Source organism: Heterodontus francisci, chromosome 3 (assembly GCF_036365525.1).
Source record: "Heterodontus francisci isolate sHetFra1 chromosome 3, sHetFra1.hap1, whole genome shotgun sequence".
Classification (NCBI taxonomy): Eukaryota; Metazoa; Chordata; class Chondrichthyes; order Heterodontiformes; family Heterodontidae; genus Heterodontus; species Heterodontus francisci.
This window is the reverse complement of record NC_090373.1, coordinates 48,123,839-48,141,763: the sequence shown is the minus strand read 5'-3', so window position 1 is coordinate 48,141,763 and position 17,925 is coordinate 48,123,839. Positions and strand designations below refer to the sequence as shown.

At 40.2% G+C, this 17,925-nt stretch overlaps 1 protein-coding gene across 8 annotated transcripts in view; it reads right to left on the bottom strand.

The window, feature by feature from the left end:
* acp1 (acid phosphatase 1) overlaps positions 1 to 17,925 on the bottom strand; it is a 102,312-nt gene that overhangs the window by 59,939 nt on the left and 24,448 nt on the right. For all 8 annotated transcript variants that reach the window (XR_010971012.1, XR_010971016.1, XM_068022079.1 and 5 more), the window contains one exon: positions 9,078 to 9,139. Coding sequence is in view for 6 of the 8 variants with exons in the window: in XM_068022079.1 (XP_067878180.1) it covers positions 9,078 to 9,139 (62 nt within the window). In the remaining 2 variants the exon portion in view is untranslated. The remainder of the gene's footprint in view (positions 1 to 9,077; positions 9,140 to 17,925) is intronic.

Genomic DNA, 17,925 nt, shown 5'->3' with positions numbered 1-17,925 from the left:
ATGTGGTATCTTCCTAGGCATAAGGATACATACTGGTTTAGCATCTTCTCTCAACGTAATGCTGTATTCAGTCTTACTGGACTTGAAAATAGTTTTGGAAAGTCTACTGGAAAGTGCCTCCTGGATTCTTGTTGCTGGATTTCATCCACTTTTTTTTGCTAAGATGAAGATCTAAACATGCTCTTCTCCTCAAGAGAAAATTCTTCATTCTGTAGAACATAGTGTTTCCAATATCTGCTTTCCTTGTTCTGGATGGAGTGTTGTCTGTAGTTTTCCCTGACTTTTAGTTCAACCCCTCCTGGACTGAGTAACTGAGTGTATGTTGGTTGTGAGCAATGTGTTGATAACCACGGCTTGTTCACTGACAAAACTGTGACGTTTGCTCCAGTGTCTAATATAGAGTTGGTAATACGTCGTTGACATAAATATCTGCCGTCCAGAATGCATGATTAGGGTCATTGATCGCCAAGGAAATCTCCCGATTTATCTTTCAATGGAGCTTGTTCCACTTCATTGACAGCTCTTTGCATGAAGACTTTTTGTTTGAAATCTTTGAAAGTAGAGGTCTTGTTTTGGCAGATTTTTACAAAATGGGTCACCTTCTTACAGTGAAAGCATTCTGCTTTAATTTCAGGACACTGTTCGCGCCTGTGGGTCTTTTTGGCGCCTGAGCGCTGGCAGCATTTCACAGCGTCTTGCACCTTCCCTCCCGTATGTACCTTCTTGTCTGGAGACTGTTTTTCCGTCCTGGCCTTCAGGAACTGTATGATCATTGGAGTTTTCCCGACCCAAGGTATCTCTTCTCTCACGATTGCTCTGTTCTGCTTATGGACTTCCACTTGTCTAACCATTTGTATCGCCTTCTCCAGGTTGAGATCTTCTTTTGACTGTAATAAAACTGATAGAGATTCATCCACAATACCCACAATGATGCGGTCTCATCAATTCTGTCTTCAGGTCTCCATACTCATATCCATAAGCCAGTCAGACAAGTCGTTAATGAAAGCATCCACTGATTCACCTGGTTTTTGCACTGTTCTATTAAACTTGGCCTTGGAATTTTATTGCTTAAGTTAAAATACCTTATCAAAGACTTGCAAAACATCAAACTTGTAAAATGTCAAACTTATCGGAAGCCTCAGTTATGCCCTGCCTTGTGATCACATCAGCTATTGCACCTATTGAGTACAGCAGAGTGTTTACCTGTTCAGCTTCAGACTTGCTGGGAAGCTATTCTGTATCTTAAAAGTCTTCTCCACAGAGACCAATTCCGAATCTGGTTAGGTCCTTCCAAATTCTCAAACCTCTCTGAAATTGGACATTTTTGATCCATATCTTCTTAAACTCTGAAGGTCATTTTCTTTCTTTTATAAATTTTCGTTCTCGCAATGGAAGTACTCCCGCTCTTTTCGGAAGTTGTCCATGTTTCACCCTCACGTTCTTCGAGTAATGGCTGCAACTTCAGATCCACAGTTTGACAGGATTCGGCTTTTCCCCATTTTGCCTGCCCAGTGTGCGATTGGACAACATTTCTACCTTTTTCTAAAGGTTGCTCACCCGATCCCTGCCTGTTGCTCAGTTCTGTGACTTGAAGCCTGCGATCACTGGACCTGGATTTTTCTCTCAGACCACCACGCTCCTGTGGTGCAGCCTGAATGCCTGTGCAGCTGACTCAGCAACTGTCCGTGTCTTTTTGTCGTCTACAGAGCAGCTCTGGAGCTATTCGCAGCCTCTCCACGAGACCTGCATTATTTTGGCATTACTGTACTAGGTTAGGCTTCTCAAAATCTTCTGGGTGTGTTCACCATTGCTACCATATATTGTTGCTAGGGTGAGCTTGGTTTACAGAGATCTCAGAGTCATTGTAAATGTAAACAGTAACTCATTTATTTACATGGACTAGATACACTTTCCATAAGTTAGTCTAGCTTCTGCTACTCACAATGCTTCTTGCTTCTTCCAAGCCTATTAGACATATGATCTCTTCTGTCATCATCACAGTGGGAGGTGTTACTCTCACTGTCCCAAACAGTAACCCATTCAGACCTTGATACGACACATACTCTCAGTCTTCTACCATGTAACGAGGTGAATAATTTATCTTCAACTTAGCTAACAGTCTGTGTGGAACCTTATCAAATGCCTTCTGACAAGGACGCAGAAGAGAGACAGCTGCAACCAGCAATGGATGATTATTAAAACGGCGATGGAGGCCAGACATTTTGAGTGATGAGGAAAGGAGGCAAGAGAAAGCTCAATGACCCGCTTTTAGCCAACCGATGTCCACTCACTGAGAATCCAATAAAGACTCACTTTCATGCATAGTCTGCCACCTCCTTTCTATCTGCGTTCCCCGAGTGCCGACCAGCTACAATGCGCGCTCATGCCCATGGGAGAGCATATGCTAATGAGATTTGCAGTCACATTGCCATGATAATGACGGTTGTGGTCACATTGGCACTGCACTAAGAGGTAGGATGGAAGTCAGAAGCTCACAATTAAGGCACAATAGAATATGATTTTCACACAATGATGGATAATAATTGTCACAAAAGAGTGTTTAATTAAATTCCAAAAGAACATATTTGCAACATTAGTAAATATCCAAGTGTGGCTAGGTGCTTTGCTTAATACAATTGCACGTGCTCCTACGTGGTGTGACCTTGCGCCAGAAGCTATGCTGGAGGCAGACAGCTGTTTAGGACACCCCTTCGCCTGAGATGACTTCGGGAGCCATCCTCTAGGTGCTTGATGGGCTCTGGAGCTGGACTCTCTTCCGAGCATCGCGGCTGCTGGAGCTGGGCTCACTGGTGGAGGGCTGAGGAGCTTGTGACAATACTCGGAGTGCCCTGAGGGGAGTTCCAGATGTGAAAGGCAGCCTCTCCACTTTCCTTTCAAAGCTTGCTGGAACCTCCCTGCTCAACAGAGAAGGACCAAGAGTGGGAGAAGTCTGCAGGCTCTTGGTCCTTCTCTTACCTTGCCACTGCTGAGTTCAGCTCATGGCCAAGGCGAGCTGCTCGAGCATCTGTGGAATCTGGCACTCTGAGGGTCGCCAACCTCTCGGTGGAGAAAGCCCTGTGCTCGTATGTCTGTTAACATGGCAAGACGGACTCCTCCATCATCCGCTCATAGCTGCGTATGGCCTCTGGCATCTCCACCAGATGTTGCCTTACCTCTCTCTGAAACTCCAGCATGCCCTGTGCTGTCAACAACAAAGGTTCATCATCAGCCTGGGGCTCAGCATGGGCATGGCCACCCACAGCCCTCGACTGTCGGAGGCCGCAGCTGTCTCAGCTTCAGCTGGCAGCTATGGCGCCTGTGCAGTGCTGTCACCAGCTGGTGACCTGATTCTAATGCTGATCGATTACTCACTGAGGTGAAAGTATATGCACTGGTGGAAGGTGCAGGAGAGTCATGGGACACTGCATCCTCTGAGTGGTCCTCCTCCTCAGAGGTTGATGGATGTTCCTCTGTGGCTGCAGTCACCTGCGAACGCTGACCTGCACAAGAGAACAGAAACACGTGTGGGTTAGGCTGTATATATCTTGTTATATCAAACATGCCTGATGTGGTTCTCCATCATTCATGAATTTTTTGATGAATGACAATAATCACTCTCTTGTGCAGGAACTCCAGTCTCCCAGTCAGATAAAGTGCATTGACCTTGGATCCCCACCAGTTCTAAAGTCTCTTCCTTGGCCTGGCTTAGGGGATGAATGTCAGGGACCCCTCCACCAGACCTGGCCGTCCCCTCCTGTGACAGACCCTCGTCTCCTGCAAGAGGAAGGATATAGAAATTATAAATTGGCACAAGTATCAACTTGACAGTTCTGCTACTATGGGCCCCTCATCCCCAAATGGGGGATCTGATTTCTCGTGATGACATACACTGTCATGGGATTTACTGGGGGTGAGCTATGAACGAGGGTGACATGTGTCCCAGATCAAGCTATGCATTTGTTATGAAGAGGTTATAACCGGTCAGTCATCGTGCTGCAGTAGCGCCCTGCTGTCACATGCAAACCCCAGAAAAGAGCATTGGAATGGAACACTGACCTTGGCTGAGTGCAGTAGGTCTGACCCTCTTCCTGCACTGGACCCACCAGCGTCGGATGAGCACACTGTTGCTGACCTCCTTTGCGATCTCCACCCAGGCTTGCCTTGTCAGGCGGGAGGACCTCTTCTTACCATCGCCAGGGAAGAGAACCTCCTGCCTTTCCCTTGCAGCTTGAAGGGGAATCTGCAGGGAGGCAACACAGAAGCATGGAGCTACCCTTGGTCTACGTGCTGCCATCCTGTCCACTCTTCCAAGGTGGGGTTGGGTAGTGTAGGAAACAGCACTGCGTGTTTTTATGCCTCACAGTAAACAGACCTTCTATTGACTCCAAGGTGGAAGTGAATGCAGGGCTGGCAGGCATTTAAAGATGGCAGTAGCACTTGATCCGCTGTCAGCTGATGCTGTTACCAATGTCGCACCTCCCGCCCCCATCACATGATTGAGGGTGACTGGCGTTTCCATTATGTTAATTGGTCACCCGCTGCATATGTGGCAGACGGGAATGTTGCCCTTTTCCGGGACCAGCAGCGGGCTCATTAAATACAGCCCATGTATGTGTTTTGAAAAAATTAATATTTTTGTGTATTGTTAAAAGGTAAAATAGGGTGCACCAGTTCAGTTAGGACTCAAAATATATCAAGAGAATACGCAATTTATTTTGCAACTGATCAACTGCCATCTGTGGAGACATTAGATTTAATCAATCCCACAAATAATGGGATTTAGACTCCATGTTTCATTCTGTATTCCTTCAAAAATCAACTGATGAACATTGTTAGATGTTGATACAAGTCAATTTTCAACTGAAGGAGCTCCATTAATCAATTGCATTTTTTTTTTAAAAAAGAGGATGTTCACCATTTCCTTGCTGCTACATTTTAAAGTTTTTTTACCTCCAGGTTGGTGGACTGGAGAAACACCAAATTCTCCCTGCTCCTGGTGAATCCAAGAGGAGTGCACATTGCACTAGTGGCATCATGCATGCTGTAACGTGACACATGGATGCAACATGTGATGATGTCACCAGTGTGCATCCTAAGATCTGTTTCAGTGCTAAATTCTGGGAGTGAAGCAACTAGAGGCAAGTTATTAACAGAAGTTACGGTCAAAATAACAGTCAGCCTAACGGCACAGACTGTTATTTATGCGCAACTGACACAGCAACTTCAGGCAAAGGCATATGTGTGTTTAAGTGTGAAAATCTGCTATACGAAATGCAGTGTTCTGCTGTTAGCATCACGAAAATGGCATCTTGTTGTCTGATTCATCATTCATATACATTGAACACTGACATTCCTGTAATTGCACTGAAGGTACAAATTAAACTCACTACAGAAAGTTAGGTCTTGTCCATTTCAGTCTAAATACCCTTTCTAATGCATGAAATGTCTTAATTACTGTCAAACTACCTCTCTGGCATTGACAATTAATTATTACAAGTGCACAGTCTCATTCCTTCAGCTTTTAATTGTTGGAAAGTTACTTTTTCCTTGTCTCTGTCTCCCTGGTAACCCAAATGTTTCTTTCCCTCTCTTTATTTTGCTTCCTGTACCCGATTTGACAATACATTCACTATTCTTATATTCCTGGTTCATAAGCTGTTCATTTCACAATACTTCAATCTAATTGGTTAAGGAAATACATAGTTGCTTGCGCTGTTCACACAGAACCCTGTAGAGGGTGCCACACCCTTTCCATCTTCACGCAGCAACTTGCACTGAAAAGTCTCTTGAAAATTAAACCGACACGGGCGGAAGCTGATCGCCTGTCCGCTACAATAAATTCTGGCCTGTTGTTGATATGTCATTTAAATAAAATCACAGGAAGGAAAAGTAAAGTAATCACCATCCAAAACCCCATTTTATATCCTAAAGTCAGAAAAAATTAGAATTCTTGGGCTTATTCCTTGTAGAATACTTGACAAAGTAAGCATGTATAGATTACTGGCAAGGTTTGGAAATAGAAAGTGTACACAAGGCAGTGCTTTTGGAACTACCAATATTGAGTGGGTTCTGTGAACTGCAAATAATTATGGGTTGTCTTTTAGCCTCACTTGTACCTTGTTAGCCGCTTGCAAGCTTTCTTGATATTTAATGATTTCTCAAAATGAAACGAATATTCTTCAAATTTTTCTTGGTTCTAATTTGCTCCATACTTCGATTTATTTCTGGTTTTCAATGTTAAAAATAAAAACTGAAAAGCACTTGGAAAAAAAACCTTGGGTTTTTAAAATTGACAATAAAAAAACCTCTCTTAGATAAAGGTTCCTAATCTCTATGGACTAATTCTGCAGAGGGGAGTGGGACTTCCTGACAGGGCATGATAAATGTTCAAAATGGCCTTTTCAGTTCTTTGATAAAAGATGTCAAATGAAGCTTCGTAGAATCATTTTTACCTTGAAGCTTGTGATTTGCACTGGTACTTCCTTCTCAATGGAAAAGGTGAGAGCCCATACAACTAGATTTCTTTTATATAAAAAATAGTAACAACAGAAAAGAGATACTGGATCAGAAACCAACATGTCTATGTTAGTTCAAACAAACCCAATGAGCTCTAATTATTTAAAAGGAATGGGGGCAGAGGGGGGAAAGCTAGTTCTAATATTGACCTTGCGGAAGAGCAAAGAAAGATGGTGTGGTATGCATAGTAAGTACTAGAGAAAAGTTCAAATGAAGGCTCTGCTTACTCCTGTATAACTGGGCCACTGGAACCTTTCATCCCCTGATAGATATATATTTGGGAGACTTGAATGCATTTTCCAGACTTGCAACATTCTGACTCACAGTTAGAGTCAGATCATTGTACTGCCCTCTACTTTTCAGTGAATATTATAAAATCTTACAGCAGAGAAGGAGGCCATGGTGTCTGTGCCAGCACATTGATACAGCTATCCAATAATCCAATAAACATAATTGGCTTGTTATTTATGTTGCACCAGTTCTGTGACTACAGATGGAATTATCAACTAAATTATAATGTCCATAATCTGTGAATACAATTGACCAACCCAGAAAAAAAAAATACATGCACTCTGTCCCTCTGTCAAGGGAAATCTATCCAGGCTTGGGTCCCTTGCCTGAAATACTGCAAACAATATGTGCATGAAGAATATTATGCGCTGTTTAGGGAAAGCAACTTGGAGGAGTTGACAAGTTTTTGCTCTGTGGAGCTGTATAATTCCCCTTCCCACTTCTCTGCATTCCTTCATGATTGTTATGGTTAGGAACATTTTCCCCTCCAGATGAGAGTGATCTTTTACCTCTTTCCATCTGCATAAACATATCCGAATGCAAGAACTCTATTCTAGCGGCAATATCGACTCTAGTGTCATAGATGACTTTTCAGTCTCTAGATGTGAATCCCAATCAATCAATCCATGTATTTTGATGGATTATTGTGTTATGACCATCATGTGCTGATTTCAATGTTATTCATGCTATTTCCTTTTTAAAAAGGATGAACTTAAATATAAAATTTTTTCTGCTTTCAATCAAAGAAATTAGGATAAACAAGAGAAACACTGAATATTTAAATTGAGATAGAACCCTTTTTCTTTCACTATGATTAGTGATAGATTTTCAATGGAATGAAAATCAGGTAGGTTCTACAAACGGCAAAACAATTCACTCTGTTTGATTACCACCCAGGCAGTGAAAACAAAAATCTATCCCTAGTTTTGCCTACAATTCAACAGGCAACGCAAAATGAAAATCACCATATTGCTCCTCAACTTTAGTACTTCAAAGCAAAGTTTATTAATTGATATACTGAGGTCCTCTTCAAGTCCCCCAAAATGCAAAATGAACAGATATAAAGGCTCAATTTTTATAATAGAATATATTACATTGTTTTGCATTAAAGGGCATACACACAATGCCACGTCCAGCATATTCCAATTAGCGCCTTAAGATAAATGGTAGGTGATCATTAAAGCTTCAAAAGTCAGCATTAAGGATCATTTCTAGCAGTTAAAAAATAAATAGACATAGACTTTCATTATTATTTATTTCATTTTTGAGATATGTGGGAATACAAAATGTCTTTGCACTCCAGGTTAATATAAAGGCTACGTGAGGCTTGAGTTAAACGGAGGGTAAGATGCAGGGTAAGAGGCCCTTTACACCAGTCCATCGATGTGCTATAACTACAATAGCAATCCTTACTGCACCAGTGAGATTCTGATCCTTGGGTGTCTCTCATGAAGACTCTCAAATAATTGACAAATCATAAGTATTTTTGGGCTGTCATCTTCTATCCACTGCAAAAAGACAAACTGACCAAAACAAATTCCACTTTATCACATTCTGCTGACTGGAAAAACTTGTCCCTGTCAAACTTGAGCAAAAACTTCTGAATATATTTTATAGACTGGAAACACAAGAAGAATGGGATGATTTCAAGAGTTTTGCACATAAAAAAATACCCAACCACCAGTACACACACAATACATAACGGTTCTCGAGGAGTAAGCTAAGGATTATAATTCAGTTTTAACTTCTGTAGATTCCTAATGCTCCAAATAAATTACAACCCTTTCATTCCCTATACAACATGCTTTTATATGTATTCTATTTAAGAGGGAAAATGTCAAAAAAGTTTATAAGTGGGGAATAAAAACAGAAAAAGCTGGAAATAAGTTGCAGGAAATGTGCTGTTTTTATTTCAGATTTCCAGCATCTGCAGTATTTTGCTTTTGGGCTACAAGTGGGAAAATTACAGACACAGTTTTCAAACTTTAACTGGTAATGCCCATCACTGCAACTTTGCTACTGTCGAGATCCAGAATTATAAGGAAACTTATTTGATAACTGGAAGTTGCTTGTCAAATATGATTAGTAGACAATATACAATGGATGTGAACTGAAAGTCTAAATCATTTGATACCAGGAAACAAAAGCTCAATTAAAAACCTGAATGGTACTTTAAACAAATCCTACTCAATTACAAGCCATCACACTTTCATCAAACTAGGGCATCTGTTGAAAACCAGGACAATGGCTGAAAATAATATTCTACTCACCTCAAATTGCTTTCATCCATGCATAGTATGTAATCGAATGTTAAGAAATCATTCTTGGTTACCTAGGAGTTTAAAAAGATACTTGAATACCTGATTCTTTTTAATAATACTGCAATGAAATTAAGTTCTGATTAATTACAAAGAGAGAAATGATTATGTTTTATGAATAAACCAGTAACAAAGCTAGTGATAACATTATTGCAATTTGTTAACTAATTATGGTGGTTAAAACTGGCATTGCTCAGCTAAAATTAATTTTAAACCATTCTGCATCATATCCAGCCAAAGCAGCACAATGCCGGTTAGATATTTATGTATTAATCCTTTGGCGTCAGCCTCAGCTCAGCAATACCACTTTCACCTCATGTCAGAAGTGATGGATTTAAGCTCCACCTCAGGACTTCTTGGCTGACACTCCTGTACAGTACTGAGGGAGTGCTGCATGCCCTCTTTCAGATGAGACCTTAAAGCAAGATCCCATCTGTAGCTTAATATGGACACAACAGATTCTATGGCACTATTCAAAGAGCTGGGGAGTTCTCCTGGTCAATATTTATTCCTCAAACATCAGTGAAACAAACAAACGGTTTAACTGGTCAGTTATCTCATTGTCGTTTGTGGGACCTTGCTGTGTGCAAATCAGTTGCCACCATTCCCTGCATATTAACAGTAACTACACTTCAAAAGGTAATTAATTGGCTGTGAAGCATTTTTTAGGACATCCTGAGGTCATAGCAAATGCTACATAAATGCAATTTATTTCTTCATTTCTTTAATGTGTTCATACAAACAAAAACACAAAAAACTGTAAATGATTATTTGTTAATCCATGGTCTAGGTTGAAACAGGATTTATTGTAAATTTATAGACAGCAGAGCCATACATTAAAAGAAAATATCAAACATATTAAATTGTTTTACAAGGAGTTGCCCTGTTCAGTAACTTTTTTTTGAATTGCTATATTGCACTCTTATTTTTTCCTAGCGCCTTCACAGTTCAGGTACATAAACAGACAGACATTGTGGCAAGATTATGCAGTCTCTTCCTGTGTAGCATTCTGCCAAGGAAATCAGCCCATCTGCCACTGAAATAGTATTCATGCTTTTATCACCTTGATGTTCAACTATTTTCAATGTTCTCACAGCCAGCCTCCGATCCTTCAAAATGTTTCATACTGCAAAGCCAAAGGAAGTGGTAATGGGACAAGTAAAGAAACAAGATATGTCTAGAGGAGGTGTGAATGGCAGGATCCTGAATAGCTGCTGTCCGAAAGCAAAGTAAAGAAAATAAGTGAAACGAGGGGAAAAAAAACTAAACTAGCAAAGAAAAGCTAAACAAAATGGGGGCAGAGGTTATGAACTAAATTTGTTGAATTCAATGTTGAGTCCAAAAGGCTGTAAAATGCCCAGTTGAAAGATGAGGTGCTGTTCGAGTTTGTGTTAAGCTTCCCTTTGCTTTGATGAAGATGCTATTACAAATATACACATTTTTAAAGTATACAAGAACTGAAATAAAACGCTAAGTCAAAAAATGCATCAAGACTACATCATTCTTAAGAGTGTTCACACTCTATGTCCAGCCATGATTATTATTTTATTTATTTTTTTTTAAACAGATGGTATTGCAATCTGCAAGTTTGTCAAAAATTACCTATTTATTTCCAAAAGCTGAATTTTTAAACATCTAAATCTTAATCCTAGCTGATTTACAAGATCTCCACTTAGATCCTTCCCACATCGGCACAGCCAAGATCAACAATTATGCAGCAAGGGAAAATCATTTGTGCTTTCCTTCATTCAGTTGTACGACAAGCCATTATCCAACACCACTGCGGGATCCGATAAAACAAATATGGTTTTCCTATATTCCTTTAAAAAAAACTGAATTATTTGCTTTTCTTTAAAATTTCATTATTTCCTTAAAAATTGTTTTGTTTCTCAACACTTCAAAAACTAATTGCTGAAATACTGTCCGTTTCCTTCACAAACATTGATTTGCCTGTTGCTTGTTTCCAGTCTTTCCTGTTTGCACTAGTGAATAATATTTCAATGGCAATATTCAATAAATCAAGCTTCAGAATAGGATTCAGGCACTAGAAGATAGTTACTAGACCACAAGAAGTTTTTAGCAAAGTAAGAATTTCACTGTACATCAAATTTTAAAGTACTGTCCTCTGGAATATTGACACTTGACAGTTAAGGACCCTTTACTGATTTTCTGTAAAGAACATGCCTTTGAAGTTAATGATTGGGGTGGAAAACCTTTGTTAGTGATGCTTCATATATCCTCCAATACTAACTTTTTTTTGCATTTTTCTGTTTCCCTTGGAAACAAAAAGGGTTTTGTCTGAAAATCAAAATTCAGAACATATTAAATATTTAGTATATGAAAAAGTGCTAGGTTTCAGCTCTACTAGCTGAACACCAGAAAGGCAAATAAAAGCAATATCAACCCATAAAATGTGATAAAATATTTTGTTACTATAGAGGCAAACTGTCATGGGCTCAGCTCTCCAACCACAGTAATAAAGTATTAGGAGAAACCATCACTGATCAAACTAGAAATAGTTTAGTATGAGTGACCTGAGCCATCTGTGTGCTGCTATTGACAACTCCATCATTCAATAAATGGTTGAAAACATGAATTTACATAGTGGAACCCAGAACTGCCTGTGTGCAAGGAAGTTCTTCGTAGCAGAACTCCATAAGCAAATGCACTGCCTCTCTCCAAAATAGACAAACTTCAAACATTGTGGCGATACCAGTCATTCAAGTGTGAATCCCTCATGATTAGAGGAAGATTGGCAGAAACAAGTTGACAAAAAGGGACAAAGAAAATAAAAATTGTGGGAAGGGTGGCAGCTAAAAAAACCTTGAAAAAGTGAGTCAAATATTTAACAATGTAATATTAGTATGCCTTCCAATTTTACAGTTTATTAAGGCTTAAACATTGAGCGCAGTTAAACTTAAATAGTTTTTCAAGACAATTTAGTGTTTTGTGATAGTACCTTAAGTGTTTATTCATTTCTCTCCTTTCAGAGTGTTATGACCAGTAGTCTAAAGTTATTTGCACAACTTTTAGTTCCCCTTTCCTCATGCATTTGACACTCAAACCCACCTTCCCAACATATCCTAGGTTTGCCTATTCCCTAATGACATTCCTCCCAAAAATATCTTCTGCAAATGAAGAAAATAATTTAGTATATTTGCCAACCATTGATCTCTTTTGGGGACTTTTAATACTTTGTTTCCTTTCTCACTTGCATGCCACATAATGACATTTCCTTGAATATTGCCTGCAATCCTGACCTAATTTGTTTTTTAATTTAGCTTTCCTGGCTGGTTTCTTTGTCTCGATAAATGGTGTAACCTAGGGCTTTATAATGGTGATGATTGAGAGAAGTTGGCTTCAGTTCTGCACAGTCATTTGTGAAAAAGTTACCTCCTCCCTTAACTTCTTTGCAGCCACATTCCTAGGCATACTACACTGCTGTCCACTAGAGTGGGTGGCTTGGAATAACAAGCTGCAGAATCACCCTCGCAGTCAACTCATGCAGCAACATCTATGCCTCAACCACTAAATGGGATTTGAGTGCTGTTTCACTATCGCTTTCCACAGATTCAGTTTCCTGCCTCCACATTTATTTTGTCAGCCACTTTTTCCTCCCAGCTAAAGCAACCTTTGGAGAGGCTAAGATATGCCTCTGACCTCGAAGAATGCTGCCCACAAAGATCTAGCAATCTCAATGGTGTCGTTTTCCCCATCCCGACGGCAGTTTAAATCTGGCGCCAAGTCAAGGGGATGTCTTGGTTTGCAGCAGCAGTGATGCCAACAAGCAGGTAAGAAGCCAATCACATTGAAGTATTCATATACAGCAAACCAGCTAATTAAAAGCATTTAATATGCTTCACTTTTAAATTTTCAGATTGTGAAATAACTAATTTAGCTTCCATGTTAACCCAAAGAAAAAATCTGGAATTTACATCATCGAAAAAATTGTCATTTCACAAACATAAAATTAGCTTTTCAAGGACACTGAGGGTATTTAGCAGTAATTGTGAAGTTAGTACACCGTTTTGAAAAAAAGTTACACATCATTCAACAAGGTGTGACCTTTTTCAAGGGTTTTTATAGCGACCAACATCAGCTTGTATTTGTATAGCATCTTTAATGTAATAACAGTGCAAGAGTGGAAGTGCTCGTTAATTCAATTAATTTTCATGATTGCAGACTTGGGGGTGGTGGGGGAGGTGTCGAAGTGCCTCAACAGTGCACCCTCTGGGGAAGTGTAGAATCACTGACAGCAATTTCTGGATTTCTGTGTTATTCTGTGCACCTGCAGACTCCAGAGGTTACTCTCAGTTTCAGTGGAGTAATGATGACAAATGCTGACCGCTTCACTATCAATACTACAAATCCAGGCCTTCATAGTACATTTCACACCCTCAGGATGCCCCAGAATGTTTCATAATGAATTAATTACTTTTAATTGCAGTGTTCTGTAGACAAACAGTTAATATGTGCACCGTTAGGTAATTCAAGTAGCAGATCAAGAAAATTACTCATTAATCTGTTCTGGTAGAGTTAAGGGCTAATGTAGGCAAGTACAATGAACCCTCCATCTCTCTGACTTAAGTCAGGTGACACATCCCTTGCTCTCTCCCAGAGTCAGATTGAATGATTACCAGCAGGCAGCCAACAGAAATAGTCGTAGAGTCGTACAGCATAGAAACAGGCCCTTCATCCCACCGTGCCTATGCCGACCATAATGCCTATCTATACTAATCCCACCTGCCTGCATAAATTCCATATCCCTCTATGCCTTGCTTATTCAAGTACCTGTCCAGATGCCTCTTAAATGTTACTACTGTTCCTGCCTTCACCACCTCCTCAGGCAGTTCATTCCAGATACCCACTATTCTTTGTGTGAAAAATGTACCCCTTAGATCCCCTTTAAATCTCCTCCCTCTCACCTGAAGTCTATTCCCTCTAGTTTTCGTCACCTCTACCATGAGAAACAGACTCTGGCTATCTACCCTATCTATGCCTCTCATAATTTTATATACCTCTATCATGTCCCCTCTCTCAGCCTCCTTCGCTCCAGGGAAAAATAGACACAGCCTGTCCAATCCCTCTTTATAACTCAAGCCCTCCAAACCAGGCAACATCCTTGGGAATCTTTTCTGCACCCTCTCTAGCTTAATCACATCTTTCCTGTAGTGCGGCGACCAGAACTGCAAACAGTACTCCAAATGCGGCCTAACCAACGTTGTGTACAACTGTAACATGACGTCCCAACTCTTGTACTCAATGCCTCGGCCGATGAAGGAAAGCATGCCATATGCCTTCTTCACCACCCTGTCTACCTGTGTTGCCACTTTCAGGGAACTATGCACTTGCACCCCAAGGTCTCTCTGCTCAATACTCCCCAGGGCCCTGCCATTCACTGTATATGTCCCGCCCTGGTTTAACTTCCTAAAAAGCATCACTTCGCACTTGTCTGTGTTAAATTCCATTTGCCAATCCCTTGCCCACTTTATCTATATCCTGTTGTAACCCTAGACAACCTTCTTCACTGTCCACTATACCACCAATTTTGGTGTCATCTGCAAACTTACTAATCATGCCCCCTACATTCACATCCAAGTCATTAATATACATGACAAACAGAGGGCCCAGCACCGATCCCTGCTGCACACCACTGGTCACCAGCCTCCAATCTGAAAAACAACCCTCCACTACCACCCTCTGCCTCCTATCACCGAGCCAATTTTGTATCCAATTGGCTAGCTCACCCTGGATCCTATATGTTCAAACCTTCTGGACCAGCCTACCATGCGGGACCTTGTCAAAGGCCTTTCTAAAGTCCATGTAGACAACGTCCATCGCCCTGCCCTCGTCAATCCTCTTGGTCACCTCCTCAAAAAACTCAATCAAATTCGTGAGACATGATTTCCCACACACAAAGCTATGCTGACTATCCCTAATCAGACCATGCCTTTCCAAATGCATATAAATCCTGTCTCTCAGAATCCCTTCCAATAACTTTCCCACCACTGATGTAAGGCTCACTGGCCTGTAGTTCAATGGCTTATCCCTGCTGCCCTTCTTAAATAAAGGCACAACATTAGCTATCCTCCAGTTTTCCGGTACCTCACCCGTGGCTAACGATGATGCAAAAATCTCTGCAAGGGCCCCAGCGATCTCCTCCCTTGCTTCCCATAGCATCCTAGGATACACCTAGTCAGGCCCTGGGGATTTATCCACCTTAATGCACTTCAAAAGCTCCAACACCTCCTCCTTTGTAATGTTGATATGCTCCAGGATGTCGCTGTTCACTCCCTTGAACTCACTAGCTTCCATGACCTTCTCCACGGCAAATACAGACGAGAAGTATTCATTTAAAGACCTCACCCATTTCCCGTGGCTCCACACATAGATTACCACACTGATCCTTAAGGGGGATTTTCCTGCATTTTAAAGAAGTTCTGAACTAGCTAAATTTGAATACCTCCGTGAGAAATCAAAAAGTGAACTCTATGTTTATAGCATAAGGGTGTTGCATCGTTAGAACCTTCCATAATCAAGAGTGTAGGAAATTAACTGTTCTCATTGTGAAAACTGGCATATTGTTCATTCATGCAATTTGATGTCAGGGGTAAGCCAGTTGTTGGTTGAAGCTATGCCATAGCTTAATGGAAAGTTGTCAGTTTGCCTTCCATAAAGAGGGGAGAATAATGTGGTGGCACTTGGAAAATTTTAGTAGCTGATATATAGAGCAAGCATCCTCTGTTACAATTGTCAAATTAGATCACTGTTTAACTAGATATTAGGCAGTTAAATAGTACACTCCAGGTTGTAGAGAATCATTAATTGAAGTGACTGGAAATGCTGACCAAAAGGAATATCTGACACAAAAACCTGAAAATCATAACACTACAAAACTATAATTCTTCACTGGCATCATCCTTGTACACTGCTTGTGGCTTTAATGCTCTTTCTATAAATGGGGAACACAAAACCACATACTGCAATCTATCTAAAGGCGACTTACAACTGCTACAGAGATAATGTGCGATAAAAGAAAATGCAAGACAGCCACCGAAATGAGTAAGAGTGATCTGATTAATTGATTTTTGTGACAGCTGTTATTTTCAGATTGGTAATGGGGGGTGGGAGGGGGAGGAAATTAAGTAATTCAAAAGGTTGCTTTTGTGTGGCTTCTTCGTTCCTGATTGGTAGCAACAACCTTTCATATCCATGTAGTGAATGTGTGAGCAAAGCAGATTGGTTATCTGTTCCGTTAACTTGTCATTAAAGTTTTGCTGATGAATTGCCCCACTATGCAATTAACAGGGTGGGTGATAAATTTGCTAAATGTTAGATTTTGAATGTGAAAGAGACAAGCAGAGAGATTATTTTCATTTAAATATTAGCAGACCTACCATGGCATTGCTCAGTGACCCAGAGGTTACATAGTTGCAAGAAAGTGGAGTTGTTGGGCTGTAGGATTGGAAGTGTAAGCACAACTCCAATGAAAAGATTTGGGAAGCTTGTTAAGAGATTTTCCCCAAGGAAAGAAAGTGTTTTTGAATGGTTTCTGCAAAGTAAATAAAAATGGTAATTTCCTTACCCACAACACTTTTCTGTGTTTGGCTCACTTTTGCTTTCAAAGTTATCTCATAAAAAGTCAAAAAAAAAAAATCATGCTTTAATGATGTTTCATACTAAAAGTAAAATCAAATTTCAATCACTACTCCAAAAAGTAGCTTCCCTGGGAGCTTTACTCTTGGTAAATTTTCATCAGAGGGGATGCAACCAGGTCACCATGTCCTGGCACTCTTTAATGAAAACAATTTGTAGGCACTGGAGCAAGCTAGGTGATATAGCCTGCTGCTCTAGAGCTTCTTCAGTGATTCTGGGTACCTGCGTGAACTTGAAACTCAGGTTTTGCATGTAGGCACAGACATCCTTATTGCATACATTTCAACCACTGGGAAAAAAACTATTATATAGGCAAGTTTTTCCTGTGAATTTATATTCTTAGTTTCTTTAATCAAATTAAAAATAAAATTGTGATGGTTTCACTCAAAGATCTGCACCAATACTTTCTTTGGTGTATTAGTTGTAACAAAATTCATTGTAACTACTGCAAAGAGAAAAATATTGGGTCTGAAGTTTAAGTAAGTTAGATTTCTTTAAAAAGCCAAAAAATTTACAGTAAGTTAAATTACCAGATATTGTTTCAAACATATTTAAGAAAGAGTTAATGTCATTCATTAAAGGATCAGCTTCTAGAAGTTTTCATCTTTAATTTTCTACACGGGCAAAATCCTGAATGAAAATACTGCGAGGCATTATTTCACACCTACCTGGTGTCAATTGGGCTGCCCTGGTCATACTTAAATTAGGCTGTAGGCCAGAAACTAAGAGGGGTGATTCCTTGATGTCAACTAAACCTTCGTGGGAGCTTGCCCATTGGGGTTTCCTGCAGAAATTTAAAGATCAGCAAAATGGTCTGGAAACAGAGTGACAAGGTTACCATCAAAAATGTCTGCAGGAAAGCAGAGACCATATAGATTCATAATTGCATCTATGGAAATGTCATTGGACAGTCAGGAAGAAGTAGGAAGCACTGTTTAGAATACCAGTGGAAAGCGGTGGCCTGGGCAGTCAATAGCAATGCCAACATCTCATGAATAGCAAACAGTGCCAGAAAAGGTTTAACATGCTTTCAGACTTGTTATCCTAAGCAAAGCCCTTCTTCCAAGAATGCACTATAACAATAATGTCTTTCACATGCAATAACCTCCCCTCATAATGCATTAAAGTGCTTGGATCTTTCATT